Source organism: Echeneis naucrates, chromosome 17, assembly GCF_900963305.1.
Source record: "Echeneis naucrates chromosome 17, fEcheNa1.1, whole genome shotgun sequence".
Classification (NCBI taxonomy): Eukaryota; Metazoa; Chordata; class Actinopteri; order Carangiformes; family Echeneidae; genus Echeneis; species Echeneis naucrates.
In genome coordinates this window covers 11,871,191-11,894,699 of record NC_042527.1, presented here as the reverse complement: position 1 = coordinate 11,894,699, position 23,509 = coordinate 11,871,191, and the positions used below count along the sequence as shown (strand labels likewise).

Genomic DNA, 23,509 nt, shown 5'->3' with positions numbered 1-23,509 from the left:
ATCCCCCTGCGCATCCACCACGGAGGAGACGCTGAGCGAGAAGAAGATCTGAAATAATCCGAGTTGAGCTCTTTATCTGCCACCATGTCAGCTGGAGGAGATTTGGGGAACCCCCTGAGGAAATTTAAACTCGTCTTTTTGGGAGAGCAGAGCGGTGAGTCGGAGGCATTGGGGGGGGGGGGGCGGGGGGGGGGTTGTGTTGTTCTCCCTTAATGCCAAACATGGGTAGCTTTATGTTGAAGGCCATGTATGTAACCGTGCTGGCTTGGAAAGTTTCAGCTGCATCCAGAGGACGTGCTCGGCTGGCTCGCCCATGTTCCTCCTGGCACAATCTGAGATTGTAGCAAATTTGATTAAACGACGAAGAGGGGGGGACGAAAGAGGAGGAGAAGGGGGGGAAAAAATCCCTGTATGTACAGAGACTGAACCTTTGGATAAAATCCAACCGTTGTGAACACTGAAAAATACACGCCGATGGTTCTGGATATCCTTCAGGGACATTTAGGTGTCGCAAATTGTCATATTTCGCATCCTAGCAGTCGATGTGGATTCAGATGTTTTCATGTGCTGCAGTGACCGACAAATATGCACAGCACTGCTTCCACATAAAGGCTTTATTCCACTTCAATAGCTCATTCCTAACATTCACAATTATTTACTGCATTACGTGACAGCGAAGAGCATTTTTCCCAAATGCTGTTTTCCTCTCTCTCTCTCTTTTTTTTTTTTTTTTTTTTGCAAAGAAGATAATAAACAGTCCCCATGTGTCAGCTCGGGACACACCCTAGGCTGGCGATGTCGGTAGCATCTCTATAACCTCGCAGTCTCCGGCTCCATCCCACAAATAATCAAATAAAAACGGACTTGACAGCGCCAGAATATGACAGTATATATTCTATAATCCATCCATCGGAGGTGGGTATGGTTGTGTGCGTGATTTGATTGCGATGGCACAAATACAGGAGGTGATGATCGATAGTAGTTTCGCGCTGTGGAGCAGCCTGAATACGTGTTCAGACATCAGACATCCAGAGTGGCAGCAGAGGACCTCACATCCCATAAAACACAGCAGCAAAGACCGGGAGACACACAAATGGGCCTAATATGACAGCAGCTTCAGCAGGGGGTTGTGTCTCTCATTGTGATGATTCAGTATGTAGCCTGTGTGTGTGTGTGTGTGTGTGTGTGTGTGTGTGTGTGTGGACTGTACGTCGACTAAAAGCATCCATGTGTGTTTGTGAGGCCTGTACTGCAATGTTGCTGTCCATGGTGCTGAATGGAGGCCTGGCCCGGCCACTGCCCATTCCTGGCTTGAGAGATCCGGGGCCTGCCGGAAAAGTCCCGGCCTCACTTGTGTGTAGATCATCTGTAAAATGGTGCTAAAGACGCGGCCGGGCCGGATGTAAATAAAAATGGAGCTCACTATGCTCACCTTGGTGCTTCCAGAAGTCGCCATCAGGGCTGAATGTTTTTTTTTTTTTGCGTCTGTCTGGAGGTGGGATGACCCTCTGCCTTTCTTGGGAACATAGTTTGTAGACACAGCATCTGTTCGCTCAAAAATGTGATGACTAATAGGATTTGTCCGTCTTCTCACATATGTTCAATATTTAGATAAAAAAAAAATCTCATGTGCTTAGTCACTTTGTGCTATTGGCATTGTTAACATCATGCATTTATTAAATTTATGCGACTGAAGAACATTTTGCATTTTTTTTTTTTGGCAGGGCTGCCACTGTCAGTTTAATTATGGCTCAATCCACTAAAAGTTCTGTTGATTAAATGTATAAAAATAATGAATGCATGTTGTCATTCTGAACATCCCAAGGTGAACATCTTTAAATTCCCCATTTTGTCAGATGAGCAGACCAAAATGGTTTACTAATGTGTTACACGCTTTATTTAAAATCAATATCTGTGTTTTCTGTTCCAGTGGGGAAGACGTCTCTTATCACTAGATTCATGTATGACAGTTTCGACAACACATATCAGGTAAAAAGTAAACACAACTGGACACCTAGAACCTGAAGAATACATGATGTGATGACTGATATGGCTAATGGCTGCATTTACCAAATGTTCTGCACGATTAGTTTTTCAATATTTTTTTGGAGCGTAATAATTGGTCTCCCCACTGCCCTCGAATGGTTGATTTGAATAAAAAGGATAATGGGACCAATCACACTGCTGTTTTTTTTTTTTTTTTTTTTTTAAATATCTTTAGCACTTTGTGTTCCAGCAATGACTAATTGGCTAATGTTACAGTCAGAGCTTTTTGATGGCAAAAAGGCCAATTACAATCAGGCGCCATGCAAAGTAAATTTGCATGAACTACCTGATTTTAAATGTCTTCAAAACAATCATTAAAAGTAAATAGTATTTTAGCAATGATAACCTGCCACAAATTCAATATAGATGCTTCCATTCTCTGCCTTTTCCAGAAGTTAGGTGGGTTAGAGGTCTAAATGACCGAGTCCTGAGGACATCACAAATGAAATTAGTTTTGCAGCCTGATTCAATTTCAGTACTTATTGGCTCTTTTTCCCCCCTCAACAACATTTTTTTTTTTTTTCGTATTATCCTTTTATTTAACCAACATTCACACTGTCGGGTTCAACAGATGGTGCAGTGAGAAATTCAATTGTTCAAATCGAGGTTTCACTGACGATCTCACTCTTCTTTTCCAACCACAGGCAACCATTGGAATAGACTTCCTATCAAAGACGATGTACCTGGAAGACCGAACAGTAGGTGGCCTTGAGTATCACTGAAAATTCATGTGTAGATAAGCACATGAAGTTGAATTTCTATTTGTACTTGTAGAGTTTTAAGTATGTTCTACAAAATAGATGTTTCAGATTTCACTCTGTTTCAACTAATCCTTGATTTGGTTTGCTTAGTTATTCCTCTCTTCATAAACTAACATGATATTTCTGAGGTTATTCTTGCTATAGAAATTCCTAGAAATGACCTCAGGAGGCGTTTCCTAGCCTGACGAAGTCAGTGCCTTTCCCATGATTTATCTACTTTACCCAATATTCTTCCAGTATCTTTGTCAGGATATTACGCACTGTCAGCCCGCACACAAGCTGAAACTGGCCTCTCCTTGTGCAGATATACTTACAATGGTTTTACGTGAGTGTAATATGATGCTGAACCAGCTGCTGTGTGCTGTGCTGTGCTGCAGGTAAGGCTGCAGCTGTGGGATACAGCTGGGCAGGAACGTTTCAGGAGCCTCATCCCGAGCTACATACGAGACTCTACAGTAGCTGTGGTTGTGTATGACATTACAAGTGAGTAGCAACCTGCCTGTTTACGTACATACGTACGTACGTGAGATAGACTATTTGTGTGTGGACTTTTGAGACTTTTTAGACAAAAAAGACTTGACATAAAATGAAAGTCTGGTCCCCACAGATGTGAACTCATTCCAGCAGACCTGCAAATGGATTGATGATGTCAGGACAGAGAGAGGAAGTGATGTCATCATCATGCTAGTCGGCAACAAAACAGATCTGGAAGAGAAGAGGTGAGCATGTGAGACAATATTCCCAAATGTTGGACTATTGTGTCAACTGAGCAGAGAGCATGTTAAATGAATCAGCCTTCAACATCAAGATGCTGAGTCTGGCCCAATTCCCTGCAGGCAAATCACAATTGAGGAAGGAGAGCAGAGAGCCAAAGAGCTGAACGTCATGTTCATCGAGACCAGTGCCAAAACAGGCTGCAATGTCAAACAGGTAGCGTCTGCAGTTTCATCAAATTTCACAGCATTTTGGGCATCAGCTGCTGTCAGATTATCTGACATCTCTGTGTCCCTTTAAGGCGGTCGGGTCACAGACATGCATTAATAAAATATGTGAGTGTAAATATACGTGACAGTGGGAAGTGTTGCATATACAAGTGTCATGGATTGTGTGCACATTCAGGCCTGGCACTGACTGAACATTGGACGCACCACAAAACAGTGCTTGGATGAAGCTCTAAGTACAAATTTCAACTCGTTAGGTGTTTCCTTTTTTGCCACTTTATACGTTCGCCTCAGCACATTTCTGAGGAAAATGTGCTTTTATCTGCAACATATTTCTGACAGCAAAGGATTTTATAGAGAAAAAACTAACTAATCTTTGACCAAAAAAAAGGACAGATGGTTATACATGAGTCTACCTCTCAGGAGACAAATTAATTAAAATTGCCTTAACATTGATAAACAACAACAAGACAAATTTGAATTAGACAAAATACACCGATCTGCACACAAGACGTTGCAAAAACATCCAGGGCAGGCCTGTGATCTCTACAGGACGTCATGCACATTTTTTAACTTGCTTTTTTAACACTTGCTTTCCTCTTGTGCCTTCTCCTTTCGTTTTCTTCTCTCTCCACATCCTCTTTCTGCCCTGACTCCGCCTCTCCCTCCTAACAGCTCTTTCGTCGGGTTGCAGCAGCCCTACCTGGAATGGAGAGCTTGGATGATGCAAATCCTGAAGGCAGTATCCTTTACAGATGCTGTGACTCATAGCGCTGAGAGCAAAACAGCTGAGCAATAGGAACTTATTTTTAATATCTTAGTGGTGGCTGGCACTTTTACAAACAGACTGGCCAGCCCGCTGTCTACCGATGCATGAGCCATTAAACCGGAACCCACATAGGCAGGAAGACTGTGGATGGGGTGCAGGTACAGCACCGCGTAGTGGCTGTATACAGAATGACCTGTGAGCCCAACGTGTGATGGAGGATGAAAAGGGACTCATTGGAAAGCAACCTACGTACCAATAAAAGCAAATTGATCAGTGCAAGAATGAAAAAGTTAGATCTCTGTTAATATTATATGATATTGTTCTACCTGATTTACAACTTATATCAATGCCATATTTCTTTGGATAACAACTGTACACAATTAACGAACGAAATTTTGTCTAGTTTGGCAAAACTACTTGAATTAAGACTCTTAGCCGTGGTGACGATGAAGTTAGCAGCTAGGCTAGCCACGTTGTAATAATGGATGAATGGGAAAGCTTTTCCAACTCTTCTCTACTTTTCAACACTTCAAAAACGCAACATTACCAGTTTCACATTTGATCTTCTTCCTCTCACCTGACTTTTCCTTAACTGAATGATCACCAGTGATCGACATCAAGCTGGACAAGCCAGCAGAGCCTACTGTCCCTGAGGGCGGATGCTCATGTTAATGCAGAGCTGCTATCGGACAGCTCCCTTCACACCATAGGCTTGTTGTGTTGCTTACTACTGGTTAGCTTCCAGTTGACTTCTCTAATTGGATATAGGATCCGGGCCTTGTATCTGATTGGATAAATCAAATGTTATCTCTCAGTCTTGTTCAGTTGTAAAATATTGTATACTTTGTCAATATGTAAGTGACCGGTGGAGAAAAGGGAGGATTAAAAAAAAAAAAAATTGAAATGAAAACAAACAAAAAACAGTTTTGGAAAAACGAAAAGGGGAGAAAAACGGAACAACCAACGGAATTCTTTTCGCTGTTATGTTTTGTATTTTTTATATATAAAAAGGGAAAGCACCAAAAATGATGCCTAAACATAGAAGGAGAAATAGTGGGGGGGGGCCGAACACGTCTGAATGTCTGCAGCACGCATGCACGCTGATCTGATTTTTGATCTTTGACCTTTGGCCTGCTGTCCAGGGTCTCCGCACTCTGGAAGGAGGTTGACTATCTTAGAATGTTTTATAGCATCTCTCTATAGCATCTCATGACAAAACGTATCTCATTTGATATTCCCACAAGAGTCAACTTCCAGTAGGTTCACCTAACAGTAGCTGTGAAAATGTGGCACTCTATCTCTCTATGGGTTTAACTTTTATAGAACAAACTGTACTGTGGTTAAAAAAAAAAAAAAAAAAAAAAAAAAAGAAGTAATAAAAAGACAACTTACTGTCACAACTCCGCCTTCCCTCCAACCGCTCTCCTCTCCTTTGCCTCCGTTCCTCCCCTTTACCCCTCCCTCCCTCCAGTCTTCCCACCCCTCCATTCCGATAATACACATATAATGATCCACTGTAATGCACTGCACTGTATATAATAATGTAATATGTATGTTGTGAACGTCCCTCTGTAGAAGTGGTCCTTGTTCACCAGTATGAATAATGTAATAATGTTTAATGATTAATAAATTACAGATTAAAGGGCTTCACTCTCCTAACCATCAACATTTACCTGATATGAGAATGGTCTGCTCTATTGAATGGCCTCTAGAATTTTTGGCCCAGATTTACGGATTGAATAGATGACATGTAGAACTTTATCATCAACAGGGACCAATAGATCACATTTTTTATATCCTCAACCACTTTACCAATTACTTTTTAAAGAAAAAATGATGGGCCCCTGCAGATAGCAGTAAAGGACACAGCATGATTATAATTTCATTGTGAAAACCTTTTTAAACTCTTGTCCCACTTAAATAGCTATAAGGCTCACTGGTGGTCTCAAATGCCAATAAACTGACATTTCATAAGCTAATAGCATATTAATAGCAAGTGCATAAACCACAGCAAAAGACAACTAAAATAATTTGGGAGATGCTCCATATTGTGATGGATGACCATTTAAAGCCTGGAGTTATCTTAGCATAAAGCCTGAAAACTGGCAATTAAGAAAATCTAAACACAAAACAACAGCTTGCCTCTTTTCAATATAAAAAAAATCTGAATCTCAGTCTATAAAAATACAACTTATACGGGTTGCAGCTCCAGCTTTAGGCCATGAACACATTAGATTGCAATTTGATTAATATACACGTCTAAAAGTGCCCATCCATTCTTATCTTCAAGTCAAAAGTTATTAACTTTGGAAAAGAAAGTTTGTTATTAAATCCTTTAAATCTTTTTTATGTCAACGCTCGTACTTTATTCAGTGAAGAAAAAATACGACCATTACAGCAGATGGGAAAATTGTGCTAAGAAACACAATGATCCAGTTGGTTAATTGTTTGCAGTGTTAAGTTTTCCTTCTCTTTTGCGAAGTTATAAATATCACGCAAACACTGAGTAAGTGTCTGAGAATCTGTTGGTTTTGGGGGAAGTTGACGTGGAAAGAACCTTTTAAGACAAAACTGTCACTATGACGTGTGAGGTCACTTATGCTCCGGTCTCCTGATGACAGGCTACAGGTATTCCCCTGGACTGACAACACATCATCATCCCCTGAGGACTCAACAGGCGGGCAGAGGCAGTTGGTGTTGTTGGTGGTCAGATGGAAGTCCACTGAGAAAAGGCCTCAAAGGGCTCGCCCAAGAGTGAAACATTCAATGTGAAGTCGCACATTGAATCAATCAATAAAAAACACTTTTCTGTGTTTTTGACACGATCAATTTATCGGTATGGATGAAAAACAATAGAAATGCTAATCACATGAAAAAAGAGCTGAAAGGTCATGAGCACGAGTTCAGCCTACCCCACTTATCCAATCAGCATGAAACAATACGCCTGTACATTATTTCCTTCTCTTACCAGGACACACCTCTTATATTCAAACCACCGCTTCCGTGGACTCAGTTCTGCGTCACTTTGTATTTCATATGCACGCAAAGCAGGTCATGTCCAGAGTGGAGGCCTTCAGGGTCACAAACCTTCGCTGCCAACTGAGGGAGCTGCGCACAGACATAGCTATGGCTGTCGATGATGCCTTCCCTCTCATCTACGGTTTGGCGGACAAAAACATCATCACTGACCAACTGCTGAAGGTAAGACGCACAAAAAAAGCTATAAAATAGGGCACCATTATACATTGTGGACAAGAAATTTAATGGGTGAGTGCAACGTTCTATTTCATGAAGCAAAAATGTATTAAAAGGTCCCAGATGTTACTCATCTGCTTACAGTCCTGGAATGCCGATTAAGATTATGAACTGTTATTTCAAAGATGTACGATTTTTTTTTTAATTTTTACTCAGTCTGCTCTTCCTCTGCTGTTTGGGCCGATCTGTAGGACACTTTGGAGAAGGAGACCAGAGAAGGGATCCACAAAGCCATGTATTCACTCCTGTCCTGGGTCTTGGAGCAGAGCAGATCCACTATCCAGGCCTTCTGGAGGAACATGAGCAAAGACTACAACCTGGAGAGCTACCCTAAGCTGCAGACACTGCTCACTAATCACATGAGTATGTGATGTTCAGGTGTCATGGTGGTCGGCTGTTTGGCATAAAACAATTTTATTTTTCTCTGTCTTAGTTATCAGAAATTCTAACTGGACTTTCACACGATGGTTATTCTGTAACATTGTAGTTCGGTGCATACTTACATACTGCATATTTTGGTTCTTATGTCAGGAAACAGATATTATTTTCAATGTCATAATCCTGTTTTGTTTAGTTTTTTTTTTTTTTTACTTGAGGATTACGCAGGAGTATTTAAGTTTTATATTACTCTTCCAGTTGTCATTTATACACCAGCTGCATACCATACCTGAGTCAGCAGCATATAAAGAGTACAAAATCATTTATATCCCCAAATATAGTTATTAACATCTTCCTTCATCTGTGATCTTTCATGGCAGGACAAGAGAAAAAATCCTCTGCGGGTGAGAAATCTTCTGCCGTCAAGAAGAGGAGCCATGAGGAGAGAGAAAGCAACTCTCATAATCAGCACCCACAATATCAGGCCAAGACAAGTGACGGACCAGGTTATCTCCCATGATACACCTGTTTTGGCTCTGCGTTCAAACAATATTATATTCTTACGATATATGGTTATTTACTTTTGTGGGTTTTTTTTCTACATTTCCTCCAGGGGGTAAAGTGAAGTTATACAGAGTGAAGAGTGAAGCATCCACCCCGCAGCTTCCATCTGGAAATAGTAATTACGAAGAGATTCAATCAATATCAACCAAACAATGTTTATAGATACTTATAACCGAAATTGTGCGACAGGTGTGCAGGCAGTATCCTCCTCAGTCCAGAGAAGAGTCACCACGTCCTCCTCTTCCTCTGCTGAGCCGTCAGTCAGTGATGAGGCCAGACAAAAGATCCATCTCAAGCAGTTGTGTGGCTCAGATGGTAGGAATGGGATGAAAATCTGTTTTTAACATCACCAAACTAACAGAGTAGTCTCTATTGAAAGCGATGTCTGAAATATGATCCTGGTGTTAACTGCTGTCTGAACATCAGCACTGAATTCAGGAGTGTCTGTTCAACAGGGAGTGCCAGGAAGTGTGTTAAAGCTGGTGGGGAGTTTTACTCCTGCGGTCCGCTGGAGGAGACAAGTGCAGCATGTAAATCCACCACATTTCACCACAAGGGGGAGACAATCACAGGCATGGTAAAGGCCCAAGCCATGATCACTTTTAATAAGTCGCCTGGCCTCCCCCTTCTGTATCTGTTTTTGCCTCACACACCGTGTGTTCTTGTGCGTGTCTTTAGGTTCACTACAATGACGATGAATGTGCGGTGTGCAAGGACGGAGGGGAGCTGATTTGTTGTGATGGCTGTCCTCGAGCTTTTCACCTGGCCTGCCTCGAGCCTCCACTCACATCCATACCAAGGTGAAAAATAAAGGGTTTCATTTCACATGTATCCGTGCCCGTCTATGTGTTCAGGTTCCGTGTTGTTTCAATCCTTTCCCTGAAAAAAAAAAAAAAAAAAAGTGCCTTTAATGTGAGGTTCAATTTTGAATCTGCAGTGGCATTTGGCAGTGTGAGCGGTGCTGCAGCAACAGGGTGAAAAGAGAGAAATCCCAAATACCTTTACAAGTAAGGTCCTGCCGAAATTGATCACAATATGAATGTTTATACTGACCGTATGTTCAAGCATGGCTTCTAATTTCTTTTTCAGTTTTTGTTTTGTTGTTTACATAAAAATGACAATGTGATGTGACCGTGACAACACTGACACTGTATGTTCTAAAATCTTAGCTTTTAGAGTTCATAGCAAAACGGCGCATTCCCCACGTCGATCATAGTGAAGCATTTTGTTTTCCAGGCAGTCACGGCGCAGCCTCAACAGCAAAACACCAACTGCACTAACTCCATCATGGATGTCTCCTTCTACTCCTCGCTGTTGTCTTCCTGCCACACGACTGCCACAGCTTCTCTGAACGGACCCAGTGCCAGAAACCAGGTATTTTTCTTGTTGCAGTTTTTAAAATAGTTTTCATGGTTTTTCTTTTCTCAGCTGAACATTTAGATGATAGGTGATATTTAACATTCTTCATTTTGTGTCTAAACGTGAATCCAAGTGCTCGGGTGGGGATTTGGTCAGCCTGAGGGAGGTGTGTGGCGTTTGTCATCTCGGGGATGACCTGACTCAATGCCTCCATTGTCTCGAGCGTTTCCACCTACACTGCCTCTTCTCCAAGTAAGACGTCCACTCAGTTACATCTTATCACCTTATAATGAAGCAGTTTTAGAAGATTTCAATAAATGAATCTCGATCTCGAAGCCGCTGAAAAGTTTGTCCTGCCTGTAGAAGCTTATATGATAAACCAGTATGAGTAAGTTTCCATTAATTCATATGTTCATTGGAACTGGGATGCTGTGTCATACGTTGCTAAAATATAATTATGGGTAATATTTTCTTTCATATTACATGAAGGACGCATGTAGTTATCTCATGCTGCTATTTGGAAGGTTCTGAATTTCTTCCTCTGAAATGACATATTGATGGCAGTAACATTTGATTTAGGATAGGATTTGATCAGTGTGTGTGTCTTTGTCAGAGGGAGATCCACCTGCCTGTCCTGTTCCCGGCCCTGGGGCCCTTCTGCTGAGAAAGAAGCCGAGTCCAGAGCTTTGCAGGTATCTCTGCACATGTATACACAAAGGACAACCTTGAACTGTCTTCGTCTTTGTCGGATTAATTGTGTAATCATCTCTCTCTTGCTCCCGCTGTGTGTGTCTCCAGCTTACCCCAGCGCTGCAGAACACATTCAGCCATGACCACGGCTCCACGGTCACTGAGCCCATCCTCCATAAAGACGAACTGGACCCCCTCCTGGGAGATGTGAGTGGCTCTCATGTTACGTGTCGATATCACAGAGGCAGGCACGTGAGTGTGGTCATGTGCGTCTGCACTTCTTATCACACAGACAGGAACTGCGTTGTCATGATGAAACATAACTTGGGGGACCGGACAAAAAGGGATGGGGGCTGATGTGGCGTGATGTTGTTTTATTTATTTTTTTGGGGACAGTGTGTATTTTCCCTAGCTCTTTGGCCTTAGTGTTACCAGATGGGTGTAGAGAAGACTGGCGCTGAATGATCATCATCTTTTAATGACATCACACGCGTCTTTATTATTCGTGTGCAATGATCGATCCTCCTGCTCTTTGTATCTCAGCAGGGCTCCATTGATGGCATCCTGCAGTGGGCTTACCATAACATGCCTCAGCCTCTTCCAGACTCTCAGGGTTGTTACCAGTGAGAGGCGGATGATGATCAGACCTGCGCTAATGCATGAGCTCGCACAGTCTGAAGTAATATCCCAATTCAATACTGTAGAAATGAGCTTGCCCGATTTTAAATGAACCTGCACGCTGTCGGTAGAGCAGAGGGAAAATTACCGCTGCCTCTCTGAATATTGCATGATGAAGAAAATGGCAGATTGTGAGCTCATCAATCAATCAATTTTTATTTGTATAGCACTTTTCATACACCAAACATGCAACACAATGCGCTTCACAAAAATAAAAACATAGAACAGAATTACAACAAATAAAAAAAATATTAAAAACCCACCCCTCGCAGCCCCACATGCGCGCGCACACACACACACACACACACACACACACACAGTAGATACGAGCTGTCAGTATAGAGACATGGCAGGGCCCTCAGGATGGAGGTGAGGGAAGACCACCTGAGGGAGCCACAGCCCGTGTAGAAGCATGAATGATAACACTGTCTGATACTACACTGGCTGTAAGTCAACCTAAAATCTGATGTTATCATGTATATATACGTAGGCTGAATTAGATAACAAGCAAGAATTACAGTAAAGATGATTCGCAGTGAAATTACTGACTGACCAACTGACATTCAATCAGCCTGAGACACTTCTACACTTCGTATCTGTAGCTGCCGGATTCACTTGGTTTATAATCCAGCCCTGCTGTGATTATTGTACCTGCTTTGTTGTTTAATGTCCTCTCTGAGAAAAGGCCATCGTGAAAGTGCAGCAACTTTACATTTTTCAGATCCTTTCTGTCCCAAATCTGCATTCCGCACATTTTTACTTTTTTGAAAGACTTCCACATTTTCTCTGTTCTATGTCGCATCATACTTTGTCTGAATGGGACTAATTGTGTAGGACATAGTCAGCACTGATGTGTCCGGGGGGGGATGCAATGCAGAAAATCGAAATGCATACTTTATGTTTCCATGAGAGCGTTGCTGTTTATCTCCGAGAACGTGTTGGAGAGGACAGAGCACTAACTCCATATCAGGACTTAGTTTTGCAACAAACCCCCCAAGACAATCAGCACACTTGGACAGATAAAGGTCGAGACACATTAACGTCAGTCTCATAAGAGCAAATACAAACACACATATGTATGTATAGGGACCCAAAAAAGACGAGGCAAACTTGCACACGCACATAAAAGACGATATGTCCATCTTTGTGGACGTGCAGAAGAATTCACATTCACACGTCGCACCAGATGGTTTCAATACAATGAGGTATGCACACTGAGAAATGCCTCTGTTTAAAAGGAATTCCTTGAAGACTATCACTTAGATGAGGAATGTTGTTTTTGTCATGGGATTCAAGAGTTTGAGCATGACTGCCAGAGGGATGGAGCTTGGCCAGGCAGTGCGCAGATTTTTCTCCCCTTGGTATTTGGTTGCCATAGCTCCCAGCTCCTACAGACCCAAAACAGAGGATGAGAAACATGCTTGTTTCAGTGTGTGTGTGTGTGTGTGTGTGTGTGTGTGTGTGTGTGCGTGTGCATGTGTGTGTCTGTTTATTTATCGGTCCACTTTCTAAATGGTTCGTGAAACATCCTGCATACTTGAGGGCCCTGTGTCTTTGCAGGGAAAGCAACATCACTGTTGCTCTGTTTTTCACCTCCATGTGGGAGAAAAAAAAAAAAAATCTCAGTTCATCACGCCGTGAGAATAACACACTGGACATGAGGCTTGGTCAAAGCATGTGCAAATGGCAGTAAGTTAGCAGTGATGCACAGCACGTCTCTGATTTGTTGTGTGAAATCTGCTTGCATTGTTTCATCCACCCCACCTCCCCCCCGCCGCTTTCCTGTCTCAAAGCCTTCTTCTGTTTCTGGTTGCCTACCGCATGAGACACCCTGTGTAAGACTGATAAGCTATCCCATGAGCTCTCTTTTATTTTTGCAAAAAATAGAAACGGCAATCAATCTCTCGCCACTAGATGGTGCCGATCTGAGAAGATGCAGTTTACATAGAGCAGAATTTGTTCTCCTCTATCAGGCCATCACAGCAATATGAAGAGAGGAAGAAGACAACAATGTTTGTGTTTTCTATAGCCTGCAATTCAAACAAAGGGAAGCTATAACTTTAACTATTTCCAACCCAAATGAATTATATAACTAAAGAAAATAGATGAGCTTCAAACGAGCTGCTGATGGAAAAAGCATATTAAGTTCATTTAACTGCCATTCAAGGTACATGTGCTGTTTTATTTCCATTCTAAGCTACTTTATATGTCTATTTCATTATATTTTAGAGAGAAATGTTGGTCTTTTTTTAATCACATTCTTGATAAGTATGCAGATTAAAACTACCATGAGCACAGCTGGGTGTAAAAACTAAAAATGACTAAAGGGCTGATTAATGTATCAGTAACACTTAAATAAAACCCACCTACACTCTGACAGAGATCACTTTGCTCTCTAACTGATACGTTTACCTTTGCTAACCATTTTTTTCTTTGTAATGGTCTTCCTCCATTCTTAAATTTCTAATTTCATAAATCTTACCCGGTACATTGGTGCTAAATTTCACTGATCCTTTTTGAACACAACAAATGAAAAAGAATGTTGTCTCCTCGGTTGCATCATACTTTGCATACTTTATTTCCTGCCACACCACATTTCTATATGGTGACTAATTTGGTCAGCATTTCTGAGTAGGGGTAGTGTGTTGTTTAAGGCCACGGACTTTGTGGACACACTTTTTGCCTCACACTGTTTTAAATGAATAGTTTGACCTCTTTGTGCAGAGAGTTGTATAAAAACACTGCACAGTGATTTTGAAACGACGGTCAGCATTCAAATAGCTTACTTTAGTACACCAGCGTAGTTTGAGAAAAAAATAAGAAAGGTAAAAAGGTTAAAAAATATATATATATATATATATGTGGTCATTAGGAGAGAGAACAAACACACAAGGTTAGCCTCTTTGCTTTAAATGTCTTGGCCTTGGTGGTCTTGTGAATTTCTCGCCACTTTGTAAGGCTGGTGAATAAACAATTTTTAATTTATTTTTCCGGAACAAATATTTTATAGATGACAGTTACAAGTCTGGTAAGTGAGAGAGTACGAATAAACCAAAATAACACACACACACGCACCCGGTTTGGTGTGCCAGTCAGTCATTGTGAAATCACGAGTTGAAATTCCTCAAACACACACACACACACACACACACATCCTGTTACGACTGTATTGGTCGCAGGCCTGGAATTGTTGGGAAGAATTTGATAGGTGAGATTCCCAGGCTTTGGGCATCCTCTTTTCGCATTTTTGGCAGTCCGTAACTGTAGGAAGCGTTCTGCCTTGTTTTCCTGCTGGGCTGCTGATTCTCAAAGAGGTGAAGGCTACACAGCTTCCAGTCAGGACCATTCACTCTCTCCTCACACTATTGTTGTCGGCAGGAAGTCGCAGGGGCCCTGCATTGTCTTGGCCTGATATCTCAGTGCAGAAACGTTCTGCTTCTTTTTAACCTCTGAGTAATGACAGCACATGGCGCTGAGGGAGAGCAAAGTTTGGCTTGCTTTTGTGGAAGAATGGTGCTCTTTTAAAGATTTAGACATTACAGTTGCACAACAGACACTATTACTTTATATGTGAGCAACGTTCCATGGCATTGGAATTTTTACAACTTTTGTTTTATGTAAGATAATGTTGGAAAGCGGCCGGAGCCTTCTGGTGTTTCCTGACATTTATATGCTTGGTCTGTCTCTGAAGGCGACCTGTTGGCAGTCATTAATAAACTTCATGGCTGAGGATTTGAGGATTAAAATAGAATTTCTTTTTTTAAACCTGATGCATGCCATTGCAGCAGTTTTTTTTTTTTTTTTACAGTAGCTAATAAGCAGTAATATTACCAACCACTACTACGACAGGATATACTCACACAGCTACCACAATTCAAAGGCGTTTCACCAAAGTATTATCGCAATCTTATATTTGTCACCGCTGTTCAGGCAGGAAATACTCTACTTATCTCTCATATTTTTTACTTTTGATACTTTAGTCTATTTTGCAGTTAATAGACATTGTAGTGGGACTTTTGGTATTGCTTTTACAGCTTTAAAGGATCTGAATGTTTCTTTCGGCTTTACTGATAGGAAAAAGCATAAACAAGTGATCTAGCTGAAATGACAATGCCAGCCTTTACTCCAACAACTGTTTGATAATCTGAACACATTTCAAAGTTATCTACAGAAAATATGTTTTGTTTGATCAGGTATCACTGCCGTGTATTTGAGATTAGTAACCATAACATTTTTCAGGCTCTAACCTCGGCTTCCTTTGCACTGTTTTGATTTAGTGAAGTGGTCCAGGTCCAACATTCCTGCGTTGCATAAGAGAAGTCTGAAGTCAACAGGGTCTGAGATTGTAGAACATATTGCTAACTGGGGGCGAACACACAGTGCCAATACACACACACAAACACACACTGTACGTCCACCAACAACACAGCTGTGTGTCGCATGCTTTCCCCATTCTGCTAAAGTACATTTACTTATTTCTCTTTGCTGACATGAAGTTTCCACTTTTAGCAAAATGCCAAGGTCTTATTCTGTATCTGTAATCTGACCCCAGACTTTAGTCAAAAACAATGAACACTTTGCTCGTGTTACACCGACTATACCTTTCTTATTTATCTTGCGGCTATGACACAGCGCACTGCAATACAATGACATTATTCTGACGAGACAATGTCTAGCTGACTGTCTGGACATCTCTGTAATGTGAAGTATTTTACGGCAATTTAGTAAAACCTAAGAAGTCGCTACCTGTGGTTATCCCTTTTGTCTGCCTTGCTGTTTAGAGCAATATGGTTTGAAGACAAATGTCTAAATGTCTAGTTTGAGAATAGAAGGATCGTCTAACTCTCGCTGGTCCTCTGTGTGTCCCCTGAGGAGGCCAGCTAATGATATGCTGGCAGGGCAGATTGCAGGGTTGCCATCGGTCTGGAACTGTAAACACAGAGGAGAAGGCTCATTAGGACATTCCAGAAAAGTCCTCAACTGGGGATTCTTGGAAGCGCTCTTCGGGTGTTTGCATTCTTTCTCTGGGACATTAGGTTTGACAGCGTCTCCTGTGATCACTGCCCTGTCCTGAGTGAGAATTATATGAGGGAAATGAAGGCTTGCAGATGCTGAGCATTCCTCTGCACACTGTGAACTGCGCTGAGGTGACAGGTACATCCACTAAAATCTAACTGTTGGTTATATAACAGTTTGACTGTCTGTCCAGCTTCTTTTAGTTGAATCCTAAGACAATCATATAAATTTATGGAGTTTATAGAAAACCTTAGCATCCATTGCAACAGTGGCAGAGCTACAGAGTCATAAGTCATGTATTTATGTAGAGCAAGATGTGCTCCAAATGTACTTTTATTATATAATGCTCACGTGAATATCCCCATTTGCTGTGGAAGTTGGTGGAGACATGTTATTTGAAATATTTCGCTTGCATTAATCAGGTGTCCAGTAACGCAACTCCAAATGAATGACATTGTTGGTTTATGACTGCTGGATATGAACAAGCAACTGTTTACATGCATAATTTGAAACCTTTTGATTTCAAACAGCTGCGTGAATGTGAACCAAACCGCTCACAGTATTCCTGGAACTTTTTGCTGTGTTTAAACAAAATCATGTTAGCACAGCGACCACAGTGTCACAGGCTGCATTTGGAAAACTGAGGGATGTAACTGAATAAGATCAAATACGTGTAAAGAAAGTAGTGTAACTGAAGTCAGCCATGTCACTATGCTGGACACATGGTGCTACTCAAAAGGGAAATGAGATAATGTTGAAGCAGGTCATTTAGTATGAAAGATAATCAGCTGTTGGTTGTTTTTACAGCTGTAGGGTAAAAAAAAAAAAAGGGTTTGTGTTTTAATTTTTTTTTAATCTTTGGAGGAGTGAGAGGTATCTTTTTACCACGTCAGAAAAAGGTTCAGCTCAATTGTGATTTCGGCAATGAATGATGTCTGTTTGGTCAACGGTGACGCAGATCAGTAGCTGGCATTCTAAACAAGGAGTTAATATGAAGATATATAATGATGTTCAGTCAGTATCAAAACATGTTACTGATTCTGCCTGTTTTTTTAAGAACATGAACTATTCAGTGCAAACACAGCTGATCCACTGACAGCTTTATCTATCTGGGTCAACGCACAATACGACTTTTGATTGACTTTAAAGTCATTCAAATGATTTTTCTTTCCATTTTGTTTCGTGGGCCATTTGAATTTGCCTCAGAACAGCTCCTTCCCCTGGCTTAAAAATAGATAGTCTCTCTAAAATACAACAATGACCTTCTTTTAGTAAAACACAAAAGAGCCTTTGTGTGTCAGCAGACACATCCAGGCCTTGAGATGCAACCATTAGCATATCTTAGAGCTGAATCATCATCAATTACTGGTAGTAACACCAATGCTTGAAGTCACGTGTAAGATGATACATTTTTCCAGTGGACAATATTACAAATTGTTTGATTTTCACAATAGGCTTACAGCAAGCTAAGCAGAAAAACAAGCTACTGCAGAGAGAGTTAAATTAAATATTATGGTGGGCCTTATTGTTGAAGGTTTCATTTAAGGATAATAACCACTTCCTTATCTCCGACACAGAAGTCGTGGCAACAAAACACAGTCCCAGAATTTAGGAGGGTTTTCTAAAATAAAATCACAGTTCAATTCTTTATTTTAGAAAAGAAAAATTATACACGTTTTCTCTTCGCCAACTGAGATTTTATGTGGCATAACATGAAAGTTTTGGTGAACTAAGTCTGATATTGCATGAATAATTCAAGGGAAAACAAGCTGATGAACATACAGGACTTCTAAAATAGAAATTGAAATGTAGATATATAAATAGTCTTTAATATACAAAGAATAAATCCGTTCAGAGTTCGAGGCCTTAATGCGTAATGTTAGTTCTGGGGACATGCACAATGACCCCAGAACTTTTAATATTGCTCAATATTGCTCAAAGAAATGGAAAATTCCATGTATACACAAGGCAGATAAAAGACAAAGGATGAAAGACAAAATGTGGAATAGATCTGTGTTTATTACGTTAATATTTCTTGTGCAGATTAAACGCAAACACTCAGTAAAGTACTTTTTACTTAAGTTTTGCAGCAAAATGAATTCCTTACTCACAGAATCGAGATCCATCTTCATAAAGCTTAGGTTCATAAAGTTCAAAATAGGTCTTTGTCACTATATTTCAATCCACAATCTGGCACCCTACTCACATTTTCTGTTTCTGTCCTCTCATCCGACTTTGATACCCTCCATCCCATCATGTACATCACCTACCTGCTCCCCCTCTGTCCTCACCCCTCACTGAACTCAATCCCCCCTCCACACCCACCAACTCACCATCCCAGTGCACATTCCCTTCATTGCTTCTGGACCATGGAAAGCCCCTGATACATTTTCAGAGCTGTTGAGCTCTTATTCAGACACAGCGCACTCTCTCGCTCTCTCGCTGTATATCTCTCTTTCCATGGTGCCGTTGGCCAAAGCCAGCCATCAGATCACATGCTATGTGCAGCCTCAGCAGCAGAGGAACATAGCTATTTGCTGGGGGCACACATGCTGGGGGCCAAATGAATGACTGGCATTCTGTTGACCTCCCAGGATGGCAGTGGACTGCCAGGGTGGAGGTCTGTTTTAGGACAGGGTGTCATGGATTGTTGCTGTGTCATTTGTCTGGGATAGGCATGTTGTCTCCGGGGTAGAAGACTGCAAAATGTTTTCACACCTCCAAAGGTCAGCTCGGGTTGTTATCTATACAAGGCCTCAGAGATAAACCTCAGAGTAACGAAGTTCAACTTGGTTCAGTTGGACCCTGAAGATCGCGAGAGCTGAGTGAATTTGATGCGTGATTGAAGAACAAGTTTTCTACCCACAAAAATTATTATATATGGGCTTTTAACTTAGGCCCGCAAGGAAACTGAACTATTAGTCACACGTCTGGCTATATTTGTAACCTGTGGTGAGTAGTTCTGACTGGTTTTCCTTCTTGACTTGTCAAGATTTGCCCCAAATACCAGAACTCCATTTTCCTTGAGAGAAACTGCACATAGAGGTTTTAGTTTTAACTCAGAGGGGAAGGCGTTGGGAAAAAATGGAAGAGCGAACATCATTACAGTGAGATTTAGCTATTTGCCCTCAGCGATGTATGAGTAATGTGTCTGAGAGCCGAGGTCTAATATTCAGGGTGTTTTTTTGAGACAGAAAGAAACAGGGTGGTTGCCATGGTGATGTCAATACATCAGTCTCATGTAACACATGTATTACCCAATAGTAGAAAAATTCCCTTTAAATTCCCAGAGACTGTTGGCCAGTACTTTAACAGTTTAACCGGTTTGGTTGATTTCTGGTTGAGCCAAACTCTGCTCCTCGTTTTTTCCATCACATAAGATATTTTCGGGATTGTATACCTGACATGCAGGTCTCCCTTTTGTATGGGTAACTTGTAATTGCCACTGAGCAAGTAACATACAGGCCACGTGTTGTTCTTTTTAACGTTAGAATCGTAGAATCGTCCAAGAACTGCCAGCAGGAAGCCCTCAGCCACTTTTGAGTAACAGTGACTTCCAGGCAGCAAAGGACAATACACAAGACTTCTCGGATATCATGACTGAGGGAAAAATGTGGATTTTCCAGTTTAGCAAGGGTTGGGTGAATGTGGTCTCTTTGTAAATACACCTGACCATCACGGTGGGGGCAAAGTGAAGTAAATGTAAAATTTGAATCTAAATCATGAATGAGAATTTCCCCATGTGACGGACTAACAAACGATAATCTTATCTAGTTACATAATGATATTAAATTTAATTGGTGACTTACTTCTATTATCATTATCATAATTGGATCTCTGTAATACATCATAATATTGTAGAAAAATAGAAAGCATAGTTTTGAAAAAGTTTATTCCTGATGGGGACTTTTAACGCTGTCACGGTCATACAGTAAATTTAAAACTAGTCAGCAGCCAATTAGCTTGGCTGAAAGACTGGAAACTGCAGGATAGAGGTAAACTAATTCTTAACCAATGCTAATCTAGTTAACAGGACACAATTTTCCCATCCATTTCTTTCAGGTTTCAGCTAGCACTTCAGCAACACAATAAAAGTTGTCACTTTCATCTTTTACTTACAGAAGATAACACAACAAAGCCTGCCCCATATATGACTGCACTACACATCTGTTTTGCCATCTTTGCACACTAAACAGATTCATCTCTCGTGACTCATGTCTGAAGTCTGCTTGCTATGAACGTTTGGAAGTTCCCGTCAATGCAGCTTTGCTTGCTGCAACATGCAGCATGACTTTCCCACTGATCACTTTAAACAAACAAGTAATGAATAGCCTATTTATTATCTTTTCTTTTTCTCTGCCTGTGTGCCAAAGAGGAATTCACTTAGATCATCCTTCAATATAATTTCAATTGAAAGCCAACATTATCATTACAAGCCAAACTGTTGTGAAATTCAAATACATGGGAAGCCTGTTGTCAGCATTTCCCTGAGAACAGGATATCACTTGAGAGCGATGCACCTTGTCCCGATCTATTGTGTATTGTGTGACTGAGGAAGCCATCTCTGGATGTGAGAGCCGAGGAGAGGAATCCATCTCACTCCTTTTAACACTATCAGTTACATTCCTCATCAAATCCTGCCATATCAAATAACCTTGTCTGCCATTCTCTCCCTTTCTTTCCCACACAGTCCCACACTAACATGCATCCTGTCCCATCCTCTCCCTTCAGCCCAATCTCAAAACAGATACAATCACTGAGGATTCAGGGAGTCACGGTCCAAAGTAAACTACAGATTTCAACATGCATGCGAGGACAAAAAGAAAGCCATAACATCCCCCTCCCAGTGTGAAATACACCAGAAGAAGATTTTGATTGGGCTTAAATGTATGTTTCATTGGAGGATGGATTTTTTCTATCTGTGTCTTGTTGAGGTTAAACAAATATTACTCAACAGAAATTGACTCTCTTAATTGTGTACATAATGTGTCAATAAGAGCAATCAAAAGGCACATAAATATATATATGGATCATCCCCATACAATACAATCTGAAATCATAATCTTTAAAGTGTCTATGTCGCACATTAATGATGAGTCAAAGTGCTGTGACACAAAAGCTAAGTGGAAAATTACAGAGTTAAACTTCCTTACTCATTCTGGGTCAAGTAAGTCTAGATCTTTGTTATCTAGCATTTTTCGGCAAGTGACCCTTAAAAAGAATCAATATCTACTTGTTTAAAGTTGCATTGGTACACTGGTACATTGGTGGACTCTAAGCAATTCTCACTTTTCTGCTTGTCTTGCCAAGAGGCATCTAACCAAATATTAGTGGGGCTGTATGTATAATTTTGAGCCCGCAAGGATTAGAGAAAATCCAAAATAAATTCAAACTTGTGCACCCAATTATTGTTTTTAAGAATCGTTGAAGATGTGCGTTGTATAATCCTTCCACCCTGGAAAAAACCCTGAACCCTAAAACCACAGCTTAATTTCATGTACTCATGTGGTTTGACCAGCAATGAATAAGTTAAATGTCTTCATTGTCAATAGACCACTTCTAACAGTTTTGATAATTTTACTGATCATCTGGCTGGCTGTTGACTGACAGAACTCACCGTGTAATTAAAGATCTTTTAAGCTGTTGCTTACGCAGCAAATTGCAGTAGATCTGTCTTCACTCACTGTATTTTTTTAACTATTGTTAAAATCAAAAACCAGATCCTTATGCAGTTAAATAACTGATACATTGTATAAGAATCCCTGTTGGACTAAATGTAATAAATGAATGTTCACATACTACTCAGTCAGTCTGTTCTGAACGCAGTACTGAAGTGGTACTGCCCACTGGGCAGAGCTTGGATCAGCTGTTAACCTTCCTATTGGAACCACAAAGAGCAAAATGACTCAGACACAAAGCAACATCTTATGTTAGAGGGATTGTCCAAGGGCTCATTATTTCATGATTTATTGTACAGTAAACTTTGGACTGGATCTATTTTGATAACAACATTGAAATTATGCAATAAAGTTGCATAATACATATTGATCAAAGTGTTTTGTTTTTTTTTTTTAAATAACAAAAATGCCAGTTTGTTCCTTTAAGAGCTCCCCTTTGATGGTTAGCACATGCACATGTTGTCTTCCTGCCTCCCTACAGTCGACAAAGACATTTTTATACTGGCTCTAACACAGATTGCAGACGAGTAAATTTAGAGTCAGACTGTTTCCAACTGTGTAACTGGTAGTTTGAGTACTCTCACTATTGCCTCATTTCAACCCAAACCTCAAAATAAATATGATTTTACTGTGTATAGCAACAACTCAATTATTTTGCAGGGTTTCCTCAAATATTCATCCATGTAACTTTTCTTAGCAGAGACACGGAATGTCTCACAAAATGTGTTTTTTTTTAGATCCTACACAGACACACTGTGCGTTTTTTTTTTTTTTTTTTTTTTGGCACACCATTTTAAATGTTCATCTCCTGTAATGACTCTCTGAAAGCGTCCGCAATTTTCAAAGGGTCAGTCTTGCATTCTTCTGGATGTTCACAGGAAGTGTGCTACAATGGAGAACAAAATGGCCAGAGGCGTTGTCCACCAACGCACACACATATGTGCTGACACACACACACACACACACACACAGTGGGAGCAAAGGAAGTCGTGAGCTGGTGTTAAATGACATGAGCAGACTTTTAAAAAGGGGGAGATTGAGCTGCTTCACAGGGTGGACCTGAAGGGGAAATGCAAACATGTTCCACTTTGCTGACCAGTCGCCTCCGTGTGAGTGCCGCCCACAGAGACGCAGTGTCTGCATGATTTTTAAAAAAAGCCAGTTTAAGAATATGCAGCATTTGAAACATGAAGAGAATGTGCGTGTGTGTGTGTGCGCGCAATTAAGTAGGGTGAAAGAGCCAAAGAGATGATTGTGGACACATACCATCAATACCAACATCATTGGGCCTATAGATTTCTTGGTCTAATGAGATAATCAGCCTGAGGCCAGTAGCTTCATACTGTATTATAATCAATTACTGTGCCCTGTCAT

The 23,509-nt window shown here is 40.8% G+C and overlaps 2 protein-coding genes across 3 annotated transcripts; both read left to right on the top strand.

Moving 5' to 3' along the window:
* Nucleotides 1–84: 84 nt before the first annotated feature.
* rab6bb (RAB6B, member RAS oncogene family b) lies at nt 85–5,889 on the top strand. Of its 2 annotated transcripts, XM_029524965.1 has the most exons (8): nt 85–154; nt 1,931–1,989; nt 2,691–2,744; nt 3,185–3,290; nt 3,415–3,526; nt 3,644–3,737; nt 4,424–4,490; nt 5,125–5,889. In XM_029524965.1, exons 1-8 carry the CDS (start codon nt 85–87, stop codon nt 5,187–5,189), a joined length of 627 nt encoding a protein of 208 aa, XP_029380825.1. In that variant the 3' UTR covers nt 5,190–5,889. The 2 variants fall into 2 exon arrangements, with proteins under 2 accessions (XP_029380825.1, XP_029380826.1); XM_029524966.1 differs by lacking the exons at nt 3,185–3,290; nt 3,415–3,526; nt 3,644–3,737.
* Nucleotides 5,890–7,571: 1,682 nt separating this feature from the next.
* Nucleotides 7,572–11,390, top strand: aire (autoimmune regulator). The gene is given in 12 exon segments (XM_029524785.1): nt 7,572–7,718; nt 7,964–8,135; nt 8,904–9,029; nt 9,170–9,286; nt 9,325–9,514; nt 9,652–9,721; nt 9,884–9,919; nt 9,951–10,088; nt 10,207–10,325; nt 10,687–10,779; nt 10,901–10,970; nt 11,310–11,390. Coding segments are annotated over 12 exon segments (1,359 nt in total).
* The last annotated feature ends 12,119 nt before the right edge of the window (nt 11,391–23,509 follow it).